This window comes from Salvia hispanica, chromosome 4 (genome assembly GCF_023119035.1).
Source record: "Salvia hispanica cultivar TCC Black 2014 chromosome 4, UniMelb_Shisp_WGS_1.0, whole genome shotgun sequence".
NCBI lineage: Eukaryota > Viridiplantae > Streptophyta > Magnoliopsida > Lamiales > Lamiaceae > Salvia > Salvia hispanica.
This window is the reverse complement of record NC_062968.1, coordinates 28,511,099-28,528,189: the sequence shown is the minus strand read 5'-3', so window position 1 is coordinate 28,528,189 and position 17,091 is coordinate 28,511,099. Positions and strand designations below refer to the sequence as shown.

Here is a 17,091-nt window from a genome sequence, read left to right as displayed (position 1 = left end):
GAAAAGATTTTTTTTTAATTTATTCTTTTGCTTACTAAATAGAAAAGATTGTTTAGGAAACAAGTGCTAGTTTATAATTACCAAATTAAAGTAAATTAAGACACTAAATTAGTTATACTACTAATTACTAAATCTTAACCGCATGTGCACTCATTTACACATCGTCCCTGTCTTTTAAAAATCTTACTAATAAATGAATCTGGCAATGCTAAGACTAATCTAATTACTCCAAAAGTTTTTTATGTTCAAATCATACAGAATGTAACAACACATTAATTTACGGTCTAACCAGCTAGTTCAGTTTCTATAACACTAATCATCCATCCTACACCCTCCGAGTCAAACTATTTAGAACTTTGACATCATAATTCATTTGAGCAAATTACTACCCCTGTCATATAGTTTGATAGGCATAGCCTTGAGAGGCACAGCCTTTTGCAATGAAAGACCAAATTTCTCACTCACATCCAATTCTTCACCATTTATCCCATCATTTTCAACTTTCCAATCAAAGTTGTGAACCAAAGCCCCCACCATCACATGCACCATTCTATGCGCCAACGCCTGCCCCGGGCAAATTCTCCTGCCTGCCCCAAACGGAATCAGCTCGAAATCTTGTCCCTTCACATCCATAACAATATTCTCATTCAAGAATCTCTCAGGCTCGAACGCATCGGGGTTCCCCCATATTCTCGAATCCCTGCCTATGGCCCATATATTGACCAAAACAACAGCGTTCCTGGGCACCACATGGCCTCCTATCTCGCCCTCATCCCCATCCTTTTGCCGCGAAATGAAGGGGCCGGGAGGATGGTAGCGGAAGGTCTCCTTGACGACGGCTTGTAGATATGGGAGCTTGGAGATGTCAGATTCTTCGAGTAGTGCTTTGTTTTGTCCGAGGATGGTTTGGAGCTCTGACTTTGCCTTCGAGAGTATGCTTGGATTGCGTATTAGCTCGGTCATTATCCACTCTACCGTGCCCGATGTCGTGTCAGTCCCTGCTACGAATAGATCCTATCCAAATTTTGATTCATGGGTTATAATTAATCATCCAAATTGACATACTCGAGTTACAAATATGTAATTTAGTTAAATTTTTTATAGTATAGTAAAGTTTTAAAACATAATATTAAATCATGAAATTTAATTTTTCATAAGAGTTAAGGCTAAAAATGGTCCCTAACATATGGTTGTTTTATCAATTTGGTCCCGAACATGATCTTTTTGATTATTTGGTCCCTCACAAATTAACTCTAATCCGAATCGGTCCCAATTTGACGGAACCGTCAAGAATAGACGGTAATGATAAGCGAAGCTCTACGACTCGTGCAAGTCGGCTTCCGCCGCCGTCTTCTGCCGCGCTGACTCCGCCTTCCTCTGCCGCGCGTGCGACGCCGACGTCTACGCGGCAAACGAGCTGGCTTCGCGCCACGGCCGCGTCTGGATCTGCGAGGTCTGCGAGCAGGCCCCTGCCTCCTTCACCTGCAAGGTCGACGCTGCCGCCGACATCCACCCCACCAACCCGCTCGCCCGCCGCCACGACCGCCTCCCCGTCTCCCCCTTCTACGCCGCCGACGCCGCTGCTGCCAGCTCCGAGGAGGAGGCCGAGGCAGCGTCGTGGCTCCTGTCCGACCCGAATAGCAAAATTGAGGAATCCGGGTAGCCGGAGTACATGTCGCTGTTCTCCGATGTGGATCCGTATCTGGATCAGGATCTCCTCACCAAATCGTCGATAGCAGGATAAATCCAATTTAATTTCCTTAATTTCTCCTCCCCAACCAACCCTCCATCTTTTTATCAACTGCTAGCTCGCAAACCGTTTCCATAAAAACCCCAACGCCCAATTTTCTTCAGCAATCGCCGGCCATGACGCCCGCCGGAGCATTCGCTGGTCTGTTAATCCTGCTGGCGGTTTACTGCAAGCCGCACCAAATCGTCGATAGCGAGCACAAGCATTACTCCGCCGTCGACGGAGTCGTGCTGGTGCAGAACAAGCTCTCAATAATAGACGGCAATTACAGGAGGGTTTTGAGGCGGCATGGGTTGCGGCGGGTTTGAGGCGGCGAGGGTTGAGGCGGGTTGAGGCGGGGGAGGGGTTACCGTCTATTATTGATGGTTCCGTCAAGTTGGACCGATTCGGGTCAGAGTTAATTTGTTAGGGACCAAATAATAAAAAAGATAATGTTGGGGACCAAATTGGTAAAACAACCATATGTGAGGGACCATTTTTGGCCTTAACTCTTTTCATAATTGTTTCATTTGTGTATAACGTATGCTCGTCATGATTGATTAAATAAGTATTTATCTTATTTTATATTTCTTTCATTTCTATTTTCAAATTAAACAACTTTATTTTATGTAATTGAGATAAATTGAAATGTTGAGATTTAATATTTTGGCTGTCAAAACGAGCAGAATTACCAAAGTTGAAGATTATATTATTTTTCATTTTTCAAATAAAATTAACAACACACCAAGTGGTCGACAATTTGACTCACCAGAAGCAAATGCTTTATATCGTCGCGCGACAGCTCCGACTCCTTTTCTCGGCTCAACAGCGCTTCCAGCAAATCATCCTTCTTCTCCGGCGACTCCTTCCTCCCATCAATGATTCCATCAAAAACCTCCATCAATCTCCCCATATACATCCCCGCATCCCTCTCAATCCCCTGCGGATCAAACACTCCGACGATCGGAAAATAATCCGCCACATTAAAACTCCCCAAAACCCGCATCAATCCATGGACAATCCCCTTCAACGACCCCTCGCCATAATCCGCAAAATCCACCGAGAAAAGCGTGTTGGATATCAAATTAAGCGACGTCACAAACGCAGCCTCGTTCACATCCACCGATTTCCGATCATCGCAGCATTCTCCGACGTAGCCGATCAGCTTCTGCAGATTTCGCCGCCGCAGCTGCCGGCCGGCGTCGAGGCGCGGCGGCGAGAACATCTCCTCCCGGCATAGTCGGCGGAGGAGGCGCCACTGGCTGCCGGCGGGGAGGCAGGCGAGGGAGGAGAGGTGGTGGCCGAGGGCTCTGGTGGCGGCGGTGGCCATTCTCCCCGGGAAGGATTGGTCGTGGCGCTGGAGGATTTCGCGGGCGAGTTCCGGGGAGGAGATGATGACGGCGTGGATGGTGCCGAGCTTGAGGTGCATCAAGGGGCCGTGGATTTTGGAGAGGTTGGTGAGGGATTGGTGGGGTTTCGGGCCGAGTTGGTGGATGTTTCCGATTATCGGAAAAGGGTACGGGCCCGGGGAGGGTGATCGCCGGCGCCGGCGTAGAAGATTGAAGCATGAAAATGTGATGCATAGTAATATGAGAGGAAGAACATATGTAAACTCCATCAACTTTTGATTTACTACTATTATCTTTGATGAGTATTTCTATTTATGGAATGCAATTCGGTGTTGGGCAGTAAAATTTTTTGGTAGGAGCTATGTTTCCTAAAGTTCATTTGAAAGTATATTTTAAGATGATTTAGATTATTAACACTATGAAGTTTTTCTTATTAATTTACACTACATTTAAATAATTTTGGGAAATATTTAAATGAAATTTTTTAAAAATAACTTTAGCAAGTTAGCCCAATAGACAATAAAGTTAGGTACATAGGCCTGTAGGTAGCAGGCCAAACTTATCATCAAGTCCATTTGAATTTGTGCGTATATGCTAGTATATTATAATTTATACACGCTGTAGTGTTAAATGATAGTAGCATACAGTATTTTAATTTATACTTTCATTGTCAGTTTGGGACTTTGGGTACATAATTTTTGTATAGTATATACGGTGACAATGATTTATTTCGGTGATCAGATTGAATTAATGAAATAGGCCAGTCTAGCTACAGCATCTGCTTACAAGTTGGACTTTCATTTTAGTCATTCATGTTATTAATATCCACTAAGCTATATCACACCATCGTAGGAGTTAAGATTTCAAAGTTATAGGTTTATTGCAACATCGTTAAAAAAGGGATTTTAGAATGAGTATAAGTTTTAAATATAAAATTGATGAAGAAGAATAGAGATAGAAAAAAAATACTCTATAATTTAAATATTATTAATGGATAATGATGTTTATTTTATAAAAAAAAAATAAAAATGGTTTAATTTTATGGGATGGTCTAAAATAACAGAAGGAAACTTATTATTAGAAGACGAAGACTTATTAATTGAAGACTAAGAGAGTATTTCAATATTTATATGATCTTCTATTTGTATATTAATAGTAAGTATATTTTATAGGTTCAACTCAATGCAATGGAGTATAGTTCTATGATATGATATATTATTGGTTGTCTGATGATATTATGAGAAAAGTAACATATACACTGATTTGTGCACATACAAACCAATCGAACTCGACGACTCCATGTCTAATCAAATTGTCTTGAGATTTTTCCCATTCTCCACACATTTGCAAGGATTCATGTATGTCTTAGTATTGCGTTGCCATATTGTCTCTACCTTTTTCGCCTTATGAGCGATTAGTATTGACTACATGATATTCCTTTGCATTGTTTCCGCTCACAACTGATAATTTCCTTTTTCTAATTTTGGTTGTCAATATAAAGTATAATAATCATTTACTTATTTTTGATAAATGCTTCTATTTAATGAGCTAAGTCTCGTTTTCAATTCACAATATCTGTTTCACTTTCTCTGTTTCTATTTTAGCTTATTACTTTTGTATTAAATTTTTTGTCCTCCATTGCATGAAGGTTGTACTACTACTTTTTTTTTTTAGCTTGAATTATTAATACTCCAATTGAATCATATTTCTAAGTTCTAAACTATATATAATGCGATTTTTTTATTAATACATGAATTGTTAGATACTAGTACTATTAAATAGTACTCCATTGATACTACTACTAGCTTACAATTTTTAATATTTTTGGATGAATGATAGTAACTAACTTAAAACTCCTTAAGATTATATAGCCCGGCCCTCGTAGTTGTCCGAGCCCGGCCCGCACTCGTCAAACCCCAGAAAGAAGGGTTTATGGGTGCTTCCATTTCAATTGCCTGCTATTATGCCGGTAGTAATCTTCGTACTTGCTCTTCCCAGCAATTCATAAGTTTAATTAGTAAATGTGCTTCGTTGGATCTGGTCGATTTCCAATCTGATTTCCCTCATCACTTTGAGTTTAGTTTCAATTTGAGAAATAAATCGTGTAATGTAACCCTACTTTTTTGTTGCAGCTGAAATAATATTTATAGCTTATAGAGGCCCTTTATTGCCTGGATTTGGAGATGGCTTTCTCGATTTCTAGAAGAGTATTGCGTGCCTTCGCTCCCAGCGATGTTTCTTCTCTGTCATTTTCATTATACAACGGTAGCCCCTTCTCGCAAATTTTCCATTTTTCTTGCGAATAAGTAGTTTAATTTTGTGCTTGTTTTCAGTTCTCTTGTTTGCTACATGAAAAACAAAGAAGTTACGGCATTGTTGATTTCATCCGTAGTTCTTAGGTTATAATCAATATTCAGTTGTCTTTACCATTTCGCTGCTGTTCTCCCTGTTTTTTTTCTCTTCATTTTCTCCATTGCTGCATTCACCTCAAAAATTTTGAATTTTGAAACTTTTGTTTTGGTTTCTAAGCTTTTTTTTGCTTGCTATGAAATTTGATGCAGCATTTCGTGGTCATGATTGTGGTGATAGCTCGTCGATGATGAGATCCTCTGTCGTTGGAAAGGTAGACCTGGAACGCACATGTGCAACTTAGTGAAATTGTTTTTATAGCAGTTACATTAATTTATGATAGTCTAAGTTCTTTTGAGTGCTTCTTGCTATGATTTTATATTCATATGCTCAAATGGGATCCAAAGCCCTAGCTAACACCTTATTTGTGCTAGACATCGTTGGATGTTTGCCGGAGGTACTCTACTACCATTTTGACTCCGAATTCAAGTGAGGGTGCATTTCCCTTGCATTTGCTGTCCTGTAAAAGTAAAAGTGTGGCCATTCCGGATCGGGAAATAGGTACAGTTGCTCATTTTATGTTTACTAATTACCCTAGTCGTATGTTTTATGTTTCATGTTACTGTCTGCTTGTGCTTGTTCTTCTATGTGACAATCGGTAGAATCTTAGAGAGAATACTGGATATCTTTTTTTTTTTCCTGATGTCTCACTACTTATGCTCTAGTGGGGAAGTAAAATTAGAATAATGGGTGATCTTTATTTATCAGTGGTAGTCTTGTAGCATGGGCATTTTTTAGGTGAGGCAAAAATGTGAAGCTATACTCTCTTGCTTCCCCACAGAGGAGCAAGCTGGTATGATCAAATATTTATTCACAGAGGAATAAAATTAGTAAAAATCATATTTACATCAAATAATATGTTCATTTTTTCTTCTGGTTGATACCAGAGTTATTTATTTTTAACTTGTAGCCCCTTGTCTAACAATTGGGGAGTGTGAAAAAAAATAAAATTGAAAGTAATTCCATTTGTTATTGCTAATCATTTTCAGATGTTAGCCGTAAAAACATTGGATCTTTGTTGCTAATTTTATTGATTGATGCTGTAGGTCTCTCCCAGGATCTGGTTATTCCTGTTACGAATTTTCTGAATGAAGATAAAGGCTTTATGACGTTGGGTGGTGATGTTTTTGATGTCCCAATTAGAAAGGATATTATTCATCGTGTCGTAAGGTGGCAACTAGCCAAGCGGCGGCAGGTGCGTCTTATTCATCCTTGTTTATGAATTTATATTTAAAGTCTTAAAGAAAATGATGCCAACAATTCTCTTGGTGTGGGGAACAACAAAATGGAAGCAAAATATGAATCCTTGTTGCTTTTGTTGGTTGGTGCAGCAATCTTCTATTTCTATTTCAGTTATCTTCTTACTTATTCCCATTAAACAGAGAAATTCAATGTCTTGCCTCCCAACATGCTTTCTTTGAGTTTGTGATTTCTTCTTATTTGTTGGCAAAGAACTAAAGATGTGTCAGGGCACATTTTTTTCTTTCCTCCATTCCTCATTTGTAATATTTTTTTTCATAAACGCACTCTTGGTTGATTTAGTTCTTTGTTGCTGTGTTCTTAGGGGACACATTCAACTAAAACCATAAGTGAGGTTAGTGGGACTGGAAGAAAGCCTTGGCCCCAGAAGGGTACTGGTCGAGCAAGGCATGGAACACTGCGCGGTGCACAGGTGAATATTTTATCTTGTCCAATGGATTTTCTCTAATCAAGAGTCTTAAAAAGGGTATACCTGACATATTATATGCTCTACAGTTCAGAGGTGGTGCTACCATGCACGGTCCAAAGCCACGAAGTCATGCTATCAAGCTGAATAAGAAGGTTCGGCGACTAGGACTGAAGATTGCACTTTCAGCTCGTGCTGCTGAAGGGAAGGCAAGTGTAGTTTGTTGAGAGAAATAATTTGCAAGAATATTACTCTAGCTTGCTTTTGACTAGGTGTCCAGATCTATAGTTTAGATTCACCTATTGCAAGCTTTTGAAGCTTCAATGGCTTATACGAATTTACAAACGTGACTTTGGAGATATGAAGCTTTTATATGTATTGATTAGTATATTATTTTTACCTTACTTTAAATGGTTAGTTGTTCTCAAAACAGTGTCATTTGCCCATTAGAAGGTCCCACATCCTTGTCAAGTTGGATACTGCTATCATTTCTTTAGTATCCAGATCATGTTTCTGCTTTAGCTTTTCTCAAGCCTCGGAAGACAATAGCCACAACCATCAGTTGACTGTCATGTCAACACTTCCCCTTAGATACTCCTACTAACCTGGCATGCCTTGTCCTCGACACAATCTGGATTGTTTCCTTTATTGCTAACTTCAAACAAATTATTCTCTTTCTTTCTTTCTTCTGTTTGATTTTCTTGCTGAAGCTCCTGTATGTGACACAATGTGTGTGGGTGGGGTGGGGATGATGGGTTCTAGGGTTTCCGCCTTTGATCGCTTATTATTAAAGATCGCAATAATTTGTTTGTACGCTCAGGAGTGTTTAGGGTTTGCTGAACTTGCAATGCGAGTTTTGAGATAAGTTGCTTGCTTACTTTTAATTTGTGTTTTTTACATTGTCTCCATTCTCTATAGATCTTTTTGTGACAATGCAATGATTTTCATGTCTTCTGCCTATTGAGCAAGCATAATTCCTGTGGTTCTTTCCTCTTAATCTATCTTTTCGTATACCTATCTGGCCATCTTTACATCCTCTCACAATGAAAGTTGTGGCTCTCGATTTGTATAACTATTCTATTCCTTATGTTCTGTATATGTTAATTCCTCTACAGCTTATGGTTTTTGAGGATTTAGAAGTTCCTTCGCACAAGACAAAGAACATTGTGCACTTTGTGAGTCAAATGGAGAATGCTAAGAAAATTCTGGTGGTTGATGGCGGTCCTATTAATGAGAAGCTGAAGTTGGCCACTCAGAATTTACATTATGTCAACGTATTGCCATCCATTGTAAGTCTTGAATTTTTGGTTTTCATTTCTTTGTATGAAAATGAATGCTTCAGTATATGCGTAACAACTATATGCACAACTCAGAATATAAAAAAAAAAATCTTCAAGTGATCACTCAATTTCCAAAACTATTTTGGCACAAATCCGCGACCAATCCAAACAAATTATGTGTGTTTTCTGTGTCAAAATCACCTGCATCAAACATTTTAATTTCTCTTCACTCAGAAGTTCAATACAAATAGTGGCCCTCGTTCATTGAAGCATAAAGCTTCTTAGTTGTTTTAAGTAATTGACAAGTATATGTTACTCTTACTGTGCCAACAATTTCAGGGTCTGAATGTTTACAGCATCCTTCTGCATGATACACTAGTAATGTCACGTGATGCTGTGAACCGAATAGTTGAAAGGATGAGAACTCCAATCAATCGCTGATAGAGCTCGTGCTTACTGACATCAGAACGGACACTGGGAGTTTCCGTCTACCTCGACTGAAGTCTGTATTGAACATGTCGTCTTAAGGTATTTCTCATCCCAGGAAAGCACCTTCAGGCGACTAGTTTTTGAACTGGGATTTCACTCTGTTTATTGCTTGGGAGAGAACTCGCATTTTTAGAGCTTAGATTTTTCACTAGATTGTTGCTAAGTTTTGGCTACTTTGATCTAATTTTCCTTTCTGCTGCTAATCCCTCACATGAAAAAGAGGGATCATATCATAATTTAGCTTTGAATAGTTTTGGCTGGCGTTGTCAAATTGGAATTAAATTTAGCTTAAACCATGTTTTTATGCCTCTTTTTATGTGTTCTAGTAGTTTTTGTTTTGTAGTAGGAGTATCAAATAAAATAAAAAACTATTTTTTTTAGGGTGAATTTTAGCAGTACCAAGTTTTTTATAGGACCAGTCATTGTAGTGTCTGAAACGATCCTCGAAAAAGATAGGAGTAAACATACTATCAATTTATTTTTTAAACTTAGAAAAATTAGTCATAGTTGACAACTTATAATCTATGAACCAAAACATTGAAATTTCTCTGTCTATCTTCTTTGAATAGGACTCCGATGTAGGCATTATTAAAGTTTGGATGTCATTGTTGCATAACATATGCATCTTTCTTAGAATATTTGAGTCTTATCAAAGCAAACAACAAACAAGTGGTAAGGAATTCCAAAATTTGTGATTGTATTAACCTTTCATCCACCACACCAACTGTACTTCTTATCTCATGTTTTGTTTCGTTGACACATGTCGAGTACGATACTATTATGCTCATGGGGTTCGAGGATGATATATAGTGCTTTCGGGTCAGTCGATCCGACCCAAACCTGCCTGGATCCGTCTCGATGATAAAACAAAATATTATTATAGGAGTATCCTTTTTAACCCTGATGAGTGTCTTGGAAGTAAAGATATCAGCCTTATTCCCCATTTCCCCCTACATGAATTAGAGCATGCTAGGGGCATCTAACATGAAAAAAGGTTCCACCAAACAATTTTTGCCCAGCTTCTAAAGTTACCTGTAGAGAAATATTAATATCAATTATTCTAGCATAGTCCTTTGCTATTTGTAGTTATGATACCCTTTGAAATTAGATAATTTGTTTGTTCAAAGAATAGTGTTATTTTGAATTATAATAACACATTTTTAACTCATTTTTAACGTTTATTTTCCGACAACCATGACATCTTTAATTTTGCCGAAATAGGCCAATATTGTAAATCACATAATTGTGCAAGAAACGAGTAAACTAATTAAAGTTGATGTAATTTTTGAATTATAATAACACATTTTTAACTCATTTTTAACGTTTATTTTCCGACAACCATGACATCTTTAATTTTGCCGAAATAGGCCAATATTGTAAATCACATAATTGTGCAAGAAACGAGTAAACTAATTAAAGTTGTGTATTACATGAGGTCATATTCCAATGCTTATAGCACCCTAATCCAAAATCAAGATTAAATCTCCACCCTTAGATTTTAAAATGAGTGGATGAGATTAAGCCTGACGAATCTCAAGAAATAGTAGACAAAATATCAACAAAAGGGTAATATCGTCATTATGTTATTATATGATAATTTTCGTGAATGTTTTTTTATATCAACATAGTGTATTACAAATATCAACAATATGGCATAAGAATATCAACAATACAATAAAAATATCAACACATATTTATTGAGATTCTTACATGATTTTATTGAGATTTTTGATGTATTTGGTGATAAAAATCTGGTTATCAACATTTACGAAAACTAAAATAAAAAATATCAAATTTCATCATCCGAACGTCGTCGGAACATATTCAATTGAGATCTCGTTAGAATCCTTATAAAATTATCTTTAATTTGATATATTTTTTGTGAAAAAATAATTTAAATTGAGAGAGTTACGTAAATTTAAAGTTTTGAGATGATTTTAATGAGAGAGAATTGACATTAATACCCTCTAATTTTATTTATTAATTTTCTTAATTAAAAATATAATTATGTGACATTATTTCATCCACTGAATCTTCTAATCTATTGGCTAAGATTTAATTTTAATTTGAAATTGGTAATTAGTTACCAATTGATCACTCCTATGTGCAATTTCCCCTTTAATTATTATAATTATTTGTAATTTACAATATCCAATAAAAACGGTGAAGATTTGAGAAGAACGTATGATTTCACTTAACTCTAAAGTCGCCATCAACATATTACTATACATAGAATAACAAATCTAAATATGATTCATGCTAAATTCGACCGTTTTATGGATATTACACGTGTGTTACCAATATAAGTTTTCACGTGTAAAATTGAAGAAACAAAATGCCAATCGATATGAGGTAATAATTCAAAAGGTCATTGTTTTTCTGTGTGTGTTTTGTAACTATTTTGCTTTTAGTTTGTTAGGATGGTGAATGTTTTGCCTGTATTTTATGATTATTGATTGAAACTTTTTCTTTGATTTGGAATTGCTACTGATCATTTTTTAGTGGATTATGCTGGCAAATAATGTTAGATTGTGTCGCTTAATTGTTTGTTTTCTTATATTTGTCCATTATTTTTTCAGTGATTTTAGATAGTATGTTATATATTGATTTTTTTAGTGATTTTAGATAGTACTCTCCCCGTCCCGCTTTAGGAGTCTCGGTTGATCAATTTTGGGCGTCCCGCTTTAGGAGTCCCGGTTGAGATAAATTAATAAAAAATGGCTACAAAGTGTTAAAAGTGGGTCCCAACTTCCACTACAACTAATAAAAAAGTGTTAAAAGTGGGTTCCAACATCCACTAAAACATTTATGTATTACACACTAAACACTTTTTTCTTAAAACATGTGCCCGACTCAACCGGGACTCCTAAAGCGGGACGGAGGGAGTACAAAATTTTCCAAAAATTTATTTTTTCTCAGGAATTTTAAACTTGACATATAATATCACGAACTTAAGCAATTGTTGAATTTTTCACATCGACGACGAAATCTGGTTGCATCTTACTTACCATCACATCACATTACATTAGATATATATGGTTACCACTGGAAAATGATAGTTATGTGTTTATAAAGCCTCTAGAAGACAGATATAATTATTCATCTCATTTAAAAAGTAGTCGGATTTCGTTATTGACTTACTGGTATGAAGAATTCAACAACTATTTAAGTTCGTGATATTATATGTCATATTTAAAGGTCGGGAGAAAAAATAAATTTTTGGAAAATTTCGTGATTTTACGCTCCAATGCCCCTTGATTTTATTATTTTACAGTTTTATTTCTATTGTAAATTGGTACTCTGATAATCAGCAATTTTAGCTTTAATGTTACTTTTATATCTAAAAAGAAACAAAATAAAAGGATGGCATGATGCCGAGTAGATTCCACTATATCCGGGGTGAAATAATACTAATAAATTAGTTAGGCGGTAACACTAATACTCCATCTAATAATAACAGGTGCATTGTTTGTGGTATCGGCATATGAAAATCAACGTCACGCCAAGTATATATAATCTCTTCAATTTGCTGCCCAATTTTGATTCATAAAGTTTGGAATTTTTGTCACAAAATTTATAATAACAATAGTTTGCTTTGCTTACATCCCTTCCTAGTCCACCTTATCATTCTTTTCCCGGATCATCATATCCACATGTTATGTAAGAACAATGACATTCCAATGCATAAAATTAATACTTAATTAGTAGTACAATTTAAGTATTTATCTCCACTATCCAAATTCATATGTATGTAATAGGACTTGATCTTAAACACTTACTGTACATTATTTATATTTTTATTTTTCCTCCTCTTTTCTCTAAAATATGGCTTGATTTGAAATATATACTCCATCCATCCACGATTATTAGTCCACTTTCTCGACACTTGTGTGTAAAAAATATGAGTTGAAAATAGTAGTAGTACAATTTTGGAGTAACTGCTTTTAAAGTCACCAACTTTCCATGAATTCCGGTTTTTCCCACGAACTTTAAAAAGTTCGTGTAATGTCACGAACTTTATTGTCGGTTGCCATTTTCTCATGTCAGGTTTTCCAGTCTGATTCAAACTGTTCGTTTTCTATTAAGGCAATATCCAAATTCTTTTATCTTACTATCGTTATCTTCGTCTTTGAAATAGCTTCGCGTGGGTACCTTGTACGCTTCAATCGGAACTCGGATGAAGAAATTATGGCCATTTGATGAAGGCTGCGACCTTGTACTATCATAATGACCATAACTTCTTCATCCGAGTTCCGATTAAGGCGTACCCACGCGAAGCTATTTCAAAGACAAAGATAACGATAGTAAGATAAAAGAATTTGGACATTGTCTTAATAGGAAATAAACTGTTTGAATCAGACCGGAAAACCTGACATGAGAAAATGACAACCAACAATAAAGTTCGTGACATTACACGAACTTTTTAAAGTTCTGGGAAAAACCGAAATTCATAGAAAGTTGATGACTTTAAAAGCAGTTACCCCTACTATTTTTCCATACCACTTTCCTATCGCTATAGCTAGCCTATACAATTGGCTCAACTTTTTAAGAAGTTATCCTTATTTCAATCTCCATCAACCCATAAATACATTGTACTACTATATAAATTAGAGTGAACTACAAAATTGGTCTCTACGTATGACAAGTCGAACGCTAGAGGCACCCATGTTTAAAAATGCATTGTAAGCCTCTACGTATGGGTATAATATCATTTCAGACTCTTTTTCATTATTTTGAGTCTTTTATACCCTTTTCCCCTCAATTTTAACCTAAATATAATTCCAAGGATGTTTTAGTCTTTTTCATTTTTATTACTATTTACTATGTTTATTTTATATTAAAATATTATTTTTATTTAATCCACAAATATTGTAAATTTAATTAAATTGATAAAATTAAAACACTTATCAAACTAAAATAAAAACATAAATCATTTTTAGTTAATATTAAAATTAAATAGAAGATGTTTAATATTAAAATATTTTAGTTAAACTAAAATAAATTCTAATTTCTCAATTAGGTTAATATTAAAATTAAATAGAAGATGTTTAACTAAAATATCAAACATAAATCCTAATATTTCGACAATCCATCTTCTATTTAGTTTAACTAAAATAAAAATATAAATTATTTTAATTTATCAATCTAATTAAATTTATAATATTTATGGATAATTGAAAATAATATTTTAATATAAAATAAACATAGTACATAGTAATAAAAATGAAAAAGACTAAAACAACCTTGGAATTACATTTAGGTTAAAGGTGAGGGGAAAAGGGTATAAAAGACTCAAAATAGTGAAAAAGGGTCTGAAATGATATTATACCCATACGTAGAGGCTTACAATGCATTTTTTTAAACATGGGTACCTCTAGCGTTCGACTTGTCATACGTAGAGGCCAATTTTGTAGTTCACTCTATAAATTATACAAATATAGGTTACGAAATTACGTTGGCTTGTATAGTTGTATGTATATATACACACTAAACCACGATTATAACATCCGAACACACATATTTCGTTAAAGGGGAGTGATCAATTGCTAGCTCATCATTTAATTGCTAACTACAATTAATTTAAGGTCATATGATTTTAGAAAACGTGTGGTCTACAATTTGTCACGTGTAATTTTAATTTTTATTAATAAAATAAAAAAAGATAAAAAAAACTCCAAATTAGAGTTTTGGATGAAAATGTTAACATAGTGTTTCGAAAATATCAACACAGTGCTTTGAGAATGTCAACACAATGTTTTAAGAATGTTAACTCATTGTTTATATTGACATTCTACGTGTATTATATTGACATATTTTATATAGTATGTTGACATTTCATACTAGTATTTAAAAAATAAAAAAATTTCGAAATTTTTTCAAATTTTGACGTCGGAACATATGCATGTAGGATATCGTTGGAATCCTTATGAAATTATCTTTAAATTGATATATGTTATATGAATTTAAAGTTTTGGTATTTCTTTTAAAAGTTAGTTATAACTAAATATGTAGTTAATTGACATTAATATCCCTATTGATATTTTTTGGAATTAATCTTATGGCCTTATTGACGTTTTTCGTTGATCGTATTGACATTTAGGGATTAATGATCTAAGCCCTCAATTTAAATATCTAATGACTATTATTTAGTTGTAATTAGCAATTAAGTTATGAATTAGTAATATAACACCCCCGTTCGGTTAAATACTCAATAAAAACTTAGGTCGTAAGTTGTAATTCGAGTTAACCACGTTTATGAGACCAAACCAATTACATTTGTTTCCTTAAATAGAAAGTGAAATTTATTTACTTTTAGGCAAATTACGAAATAAGCGTGAGTCAGTTGAAAGATGGTCAAAATTGTACAAACCAGATATTATTGTGAAGAAATCTTATTGTTGGTATATAATTGAAGAATTTAATGTTGAATAGTGATTGGCTACATAATATTATTTTGGTGTAACATTTAATGAAACCTCACCAAAATATAAAAATTCTAAATACATGTACCATGATTCGTGCATTTATGTACCTTCTATGCAGTGGTGGACGCAAGATTTTGTGGTTGGGGGTCCAATATATTGGTAACGTATTTTTTTATTTCACTAAGATTTCGAATAGCGGTCCCGAATTCAAGTTGATTCTATTTCGCCTCTTCCTCAGAGAAAGACGATCAAATAATTCCCAATCACGGTCCTTGCGGATCGGATCATCCATATAATATACAAAAAGAAACTCCAAATATTTGATATCTTTCTCTTTGAATAAGATCTCAATTCCAGCGACGGTTTCATTAGATATCTTACAACTAGAATCCCTCTTTTTTCCGATCCAGTTCCTCCACCACCGCGAACCCCAGTTAGATTCAGGCATGCTACACTTTTTAGTATTTTAAAAAAAAAAATAATAATTTTTGACGTCATAATTACGACGCCCACTCGCGGGCCGGCGAGTGGGCGTCATGCACGCACCAGCGCGCGCCACGTCTCTCCGGCGCGTGGCGAGACCGTCTCGCCAGCTGCTTCTTCCGCGCGAGACGCGGGACGGGATGGCGACGGGATGTTGCCCACAACGCTGTCTCGCGGGCGTCTCGTCCCTCCGAGACGAGATAGGGATGCATGTAGCATCCGCTGTGGATGCTCTAAGATGAGTAATGAGATAGAAATAATTAAATGATAGGAAAATTCGAGATAAGTTAAGTGATTCGAACACAGGCTGTGAAGTCCAGAGAATCAAATACTGACCACTTATGCAACTGAGCAGATACATTTATTGAAATAAATATAGTTAATTTTATTCGGAATTCTTGGGGGTTCCATGGGTCCCCCAAGACCCTTAATAGGTCCGCCACTGCTTCTATGTGTATGAAATATATACAAAGGTTAATTATGATGAGAATACGATACATTTTTCGTGAAAATATTGTGACGTTATATTAACGAACGTATAAATTAACCCTATTAGGCGTGACAATATAATTAAATGCATTAAAATGTAGACTTTTGCCTCCTTATTTGATTCAAATTTCGATGACGTATTTTTCTTTGACTAGTGAATTTTTTCTTGACTATGTTGTCTTCTATGCTAATTCAAAATTCAAGAGTTGATATATATGTTAAGACTTAAGAGTATATGTATGAGATAGAGATTGAAACAAAAATGTTTTGATTCTTTGTTGTGGTAGTATACTGGTATATAGTATATATTTGGCATATTCTTCTTGACACTAAAATTAGTGAATCAATTATCAACTCTTGGATTTTGAATTTGAATCGCGCATTTCAGAAAAAATAAAATACTCAATTGTTATGCATTAAAGGCAATAACTATTGTTTGCCAAAGCTACAGAAGCCATATTCTATTTAATTTTGAGATAGAAAAGGATTTTACACTTTATTTTGTCAGTTTCTTATATCAAATTTGTAATGCAATTGAATTAAAAATATTTTCCAGTGCACAATAGATTAGTTGATAACATTATTCAAGTATTCAACAATTCAAATTAAGTTTGTCAGGGAACCAATTATAGTTTTCGTACATTAGCTAAAAAATAAATAAAATTATACATCGATTTAAGAAGCAAGTTAATCAAAATTTTAGTAAAATTTCGTTAAGGCCATGTTTGGTTGACATGAAAGTAAAGTTAGAAAGGAAAATGATTCATGAGAA

At 35.1% G+C, this 17,091-nt stretch overlaps 2 protein-coding genes across 3 annotated transcripts; one reads left to right on the top strand and one right to left on the bottom strand.

Moving 5' to 3' along the window:
* Nucleotides 1-203: 203 nt before the first annotated feature.
* LOC125224051 (cytochrome P450 76T24-like) lies at nucleotides 204-3,347 on the bottom strand. Its single transcript, XM_048127392.1, has 2 exons — nucleotides 2,499-3,347; nucleotides 204-1,014 (listed from the first exon to the last, which is right to left on the bottom strand). Exons 1-2 carry the CDS (start codon nucleotides 3,345-3,347, stop codon nucleotides 370-372), a joined length of 1,494 nt encoding a protein of 497 aa, XP_047983349.1. The 3' UTR covers nucleotides 204-369.
* Nucleotides 3,348-4,911: 1,564 nt separating this feature from the next.
* LOC125218867 (50S ribosomal protein L4-like) lies at nucleotides 4,912-9,232 on the top strand. Of its 2 annotated transcripts, none has more exons than XM_048120647.1 (9): nucleotides 4,912-5,047; nucleotides 5,211-5,343; nucleotides 5,640-5,701; nucleotides 5,862-5,988; nucleotides 6,534-6,682; nucleotides 7,052-7,159; nucleotides 7,243-7,362; nucleotides 8,269-8,442; nucleotides 8,773-9,232. In XM_048120647.1, exons 2-9 carry the CDS (start codon nucleotides 5,262-5,264, stop codon nucleotides 8,872-8,874), a joined length of 924 nt encoding a protein of 307 aa, XP_047976604.1. In that variant the 5' UTR covers nucleotides 4,912-5,047; nucleotides 5,211-5,261; the 3' UTR covers nucleotides 8,875-9,232. The 2 variants fall into 2 exon arrangements, with proteins under 2 accessions (XP_047976604.1, XP_047976603.1); XM_048120646.1 differs by having other exon boundaries at nucleotides 4,970-5,118.
* The last annotated feature ends 7,859 nt before the right edge of the window (nucleotides 9,233-17,091 follow it).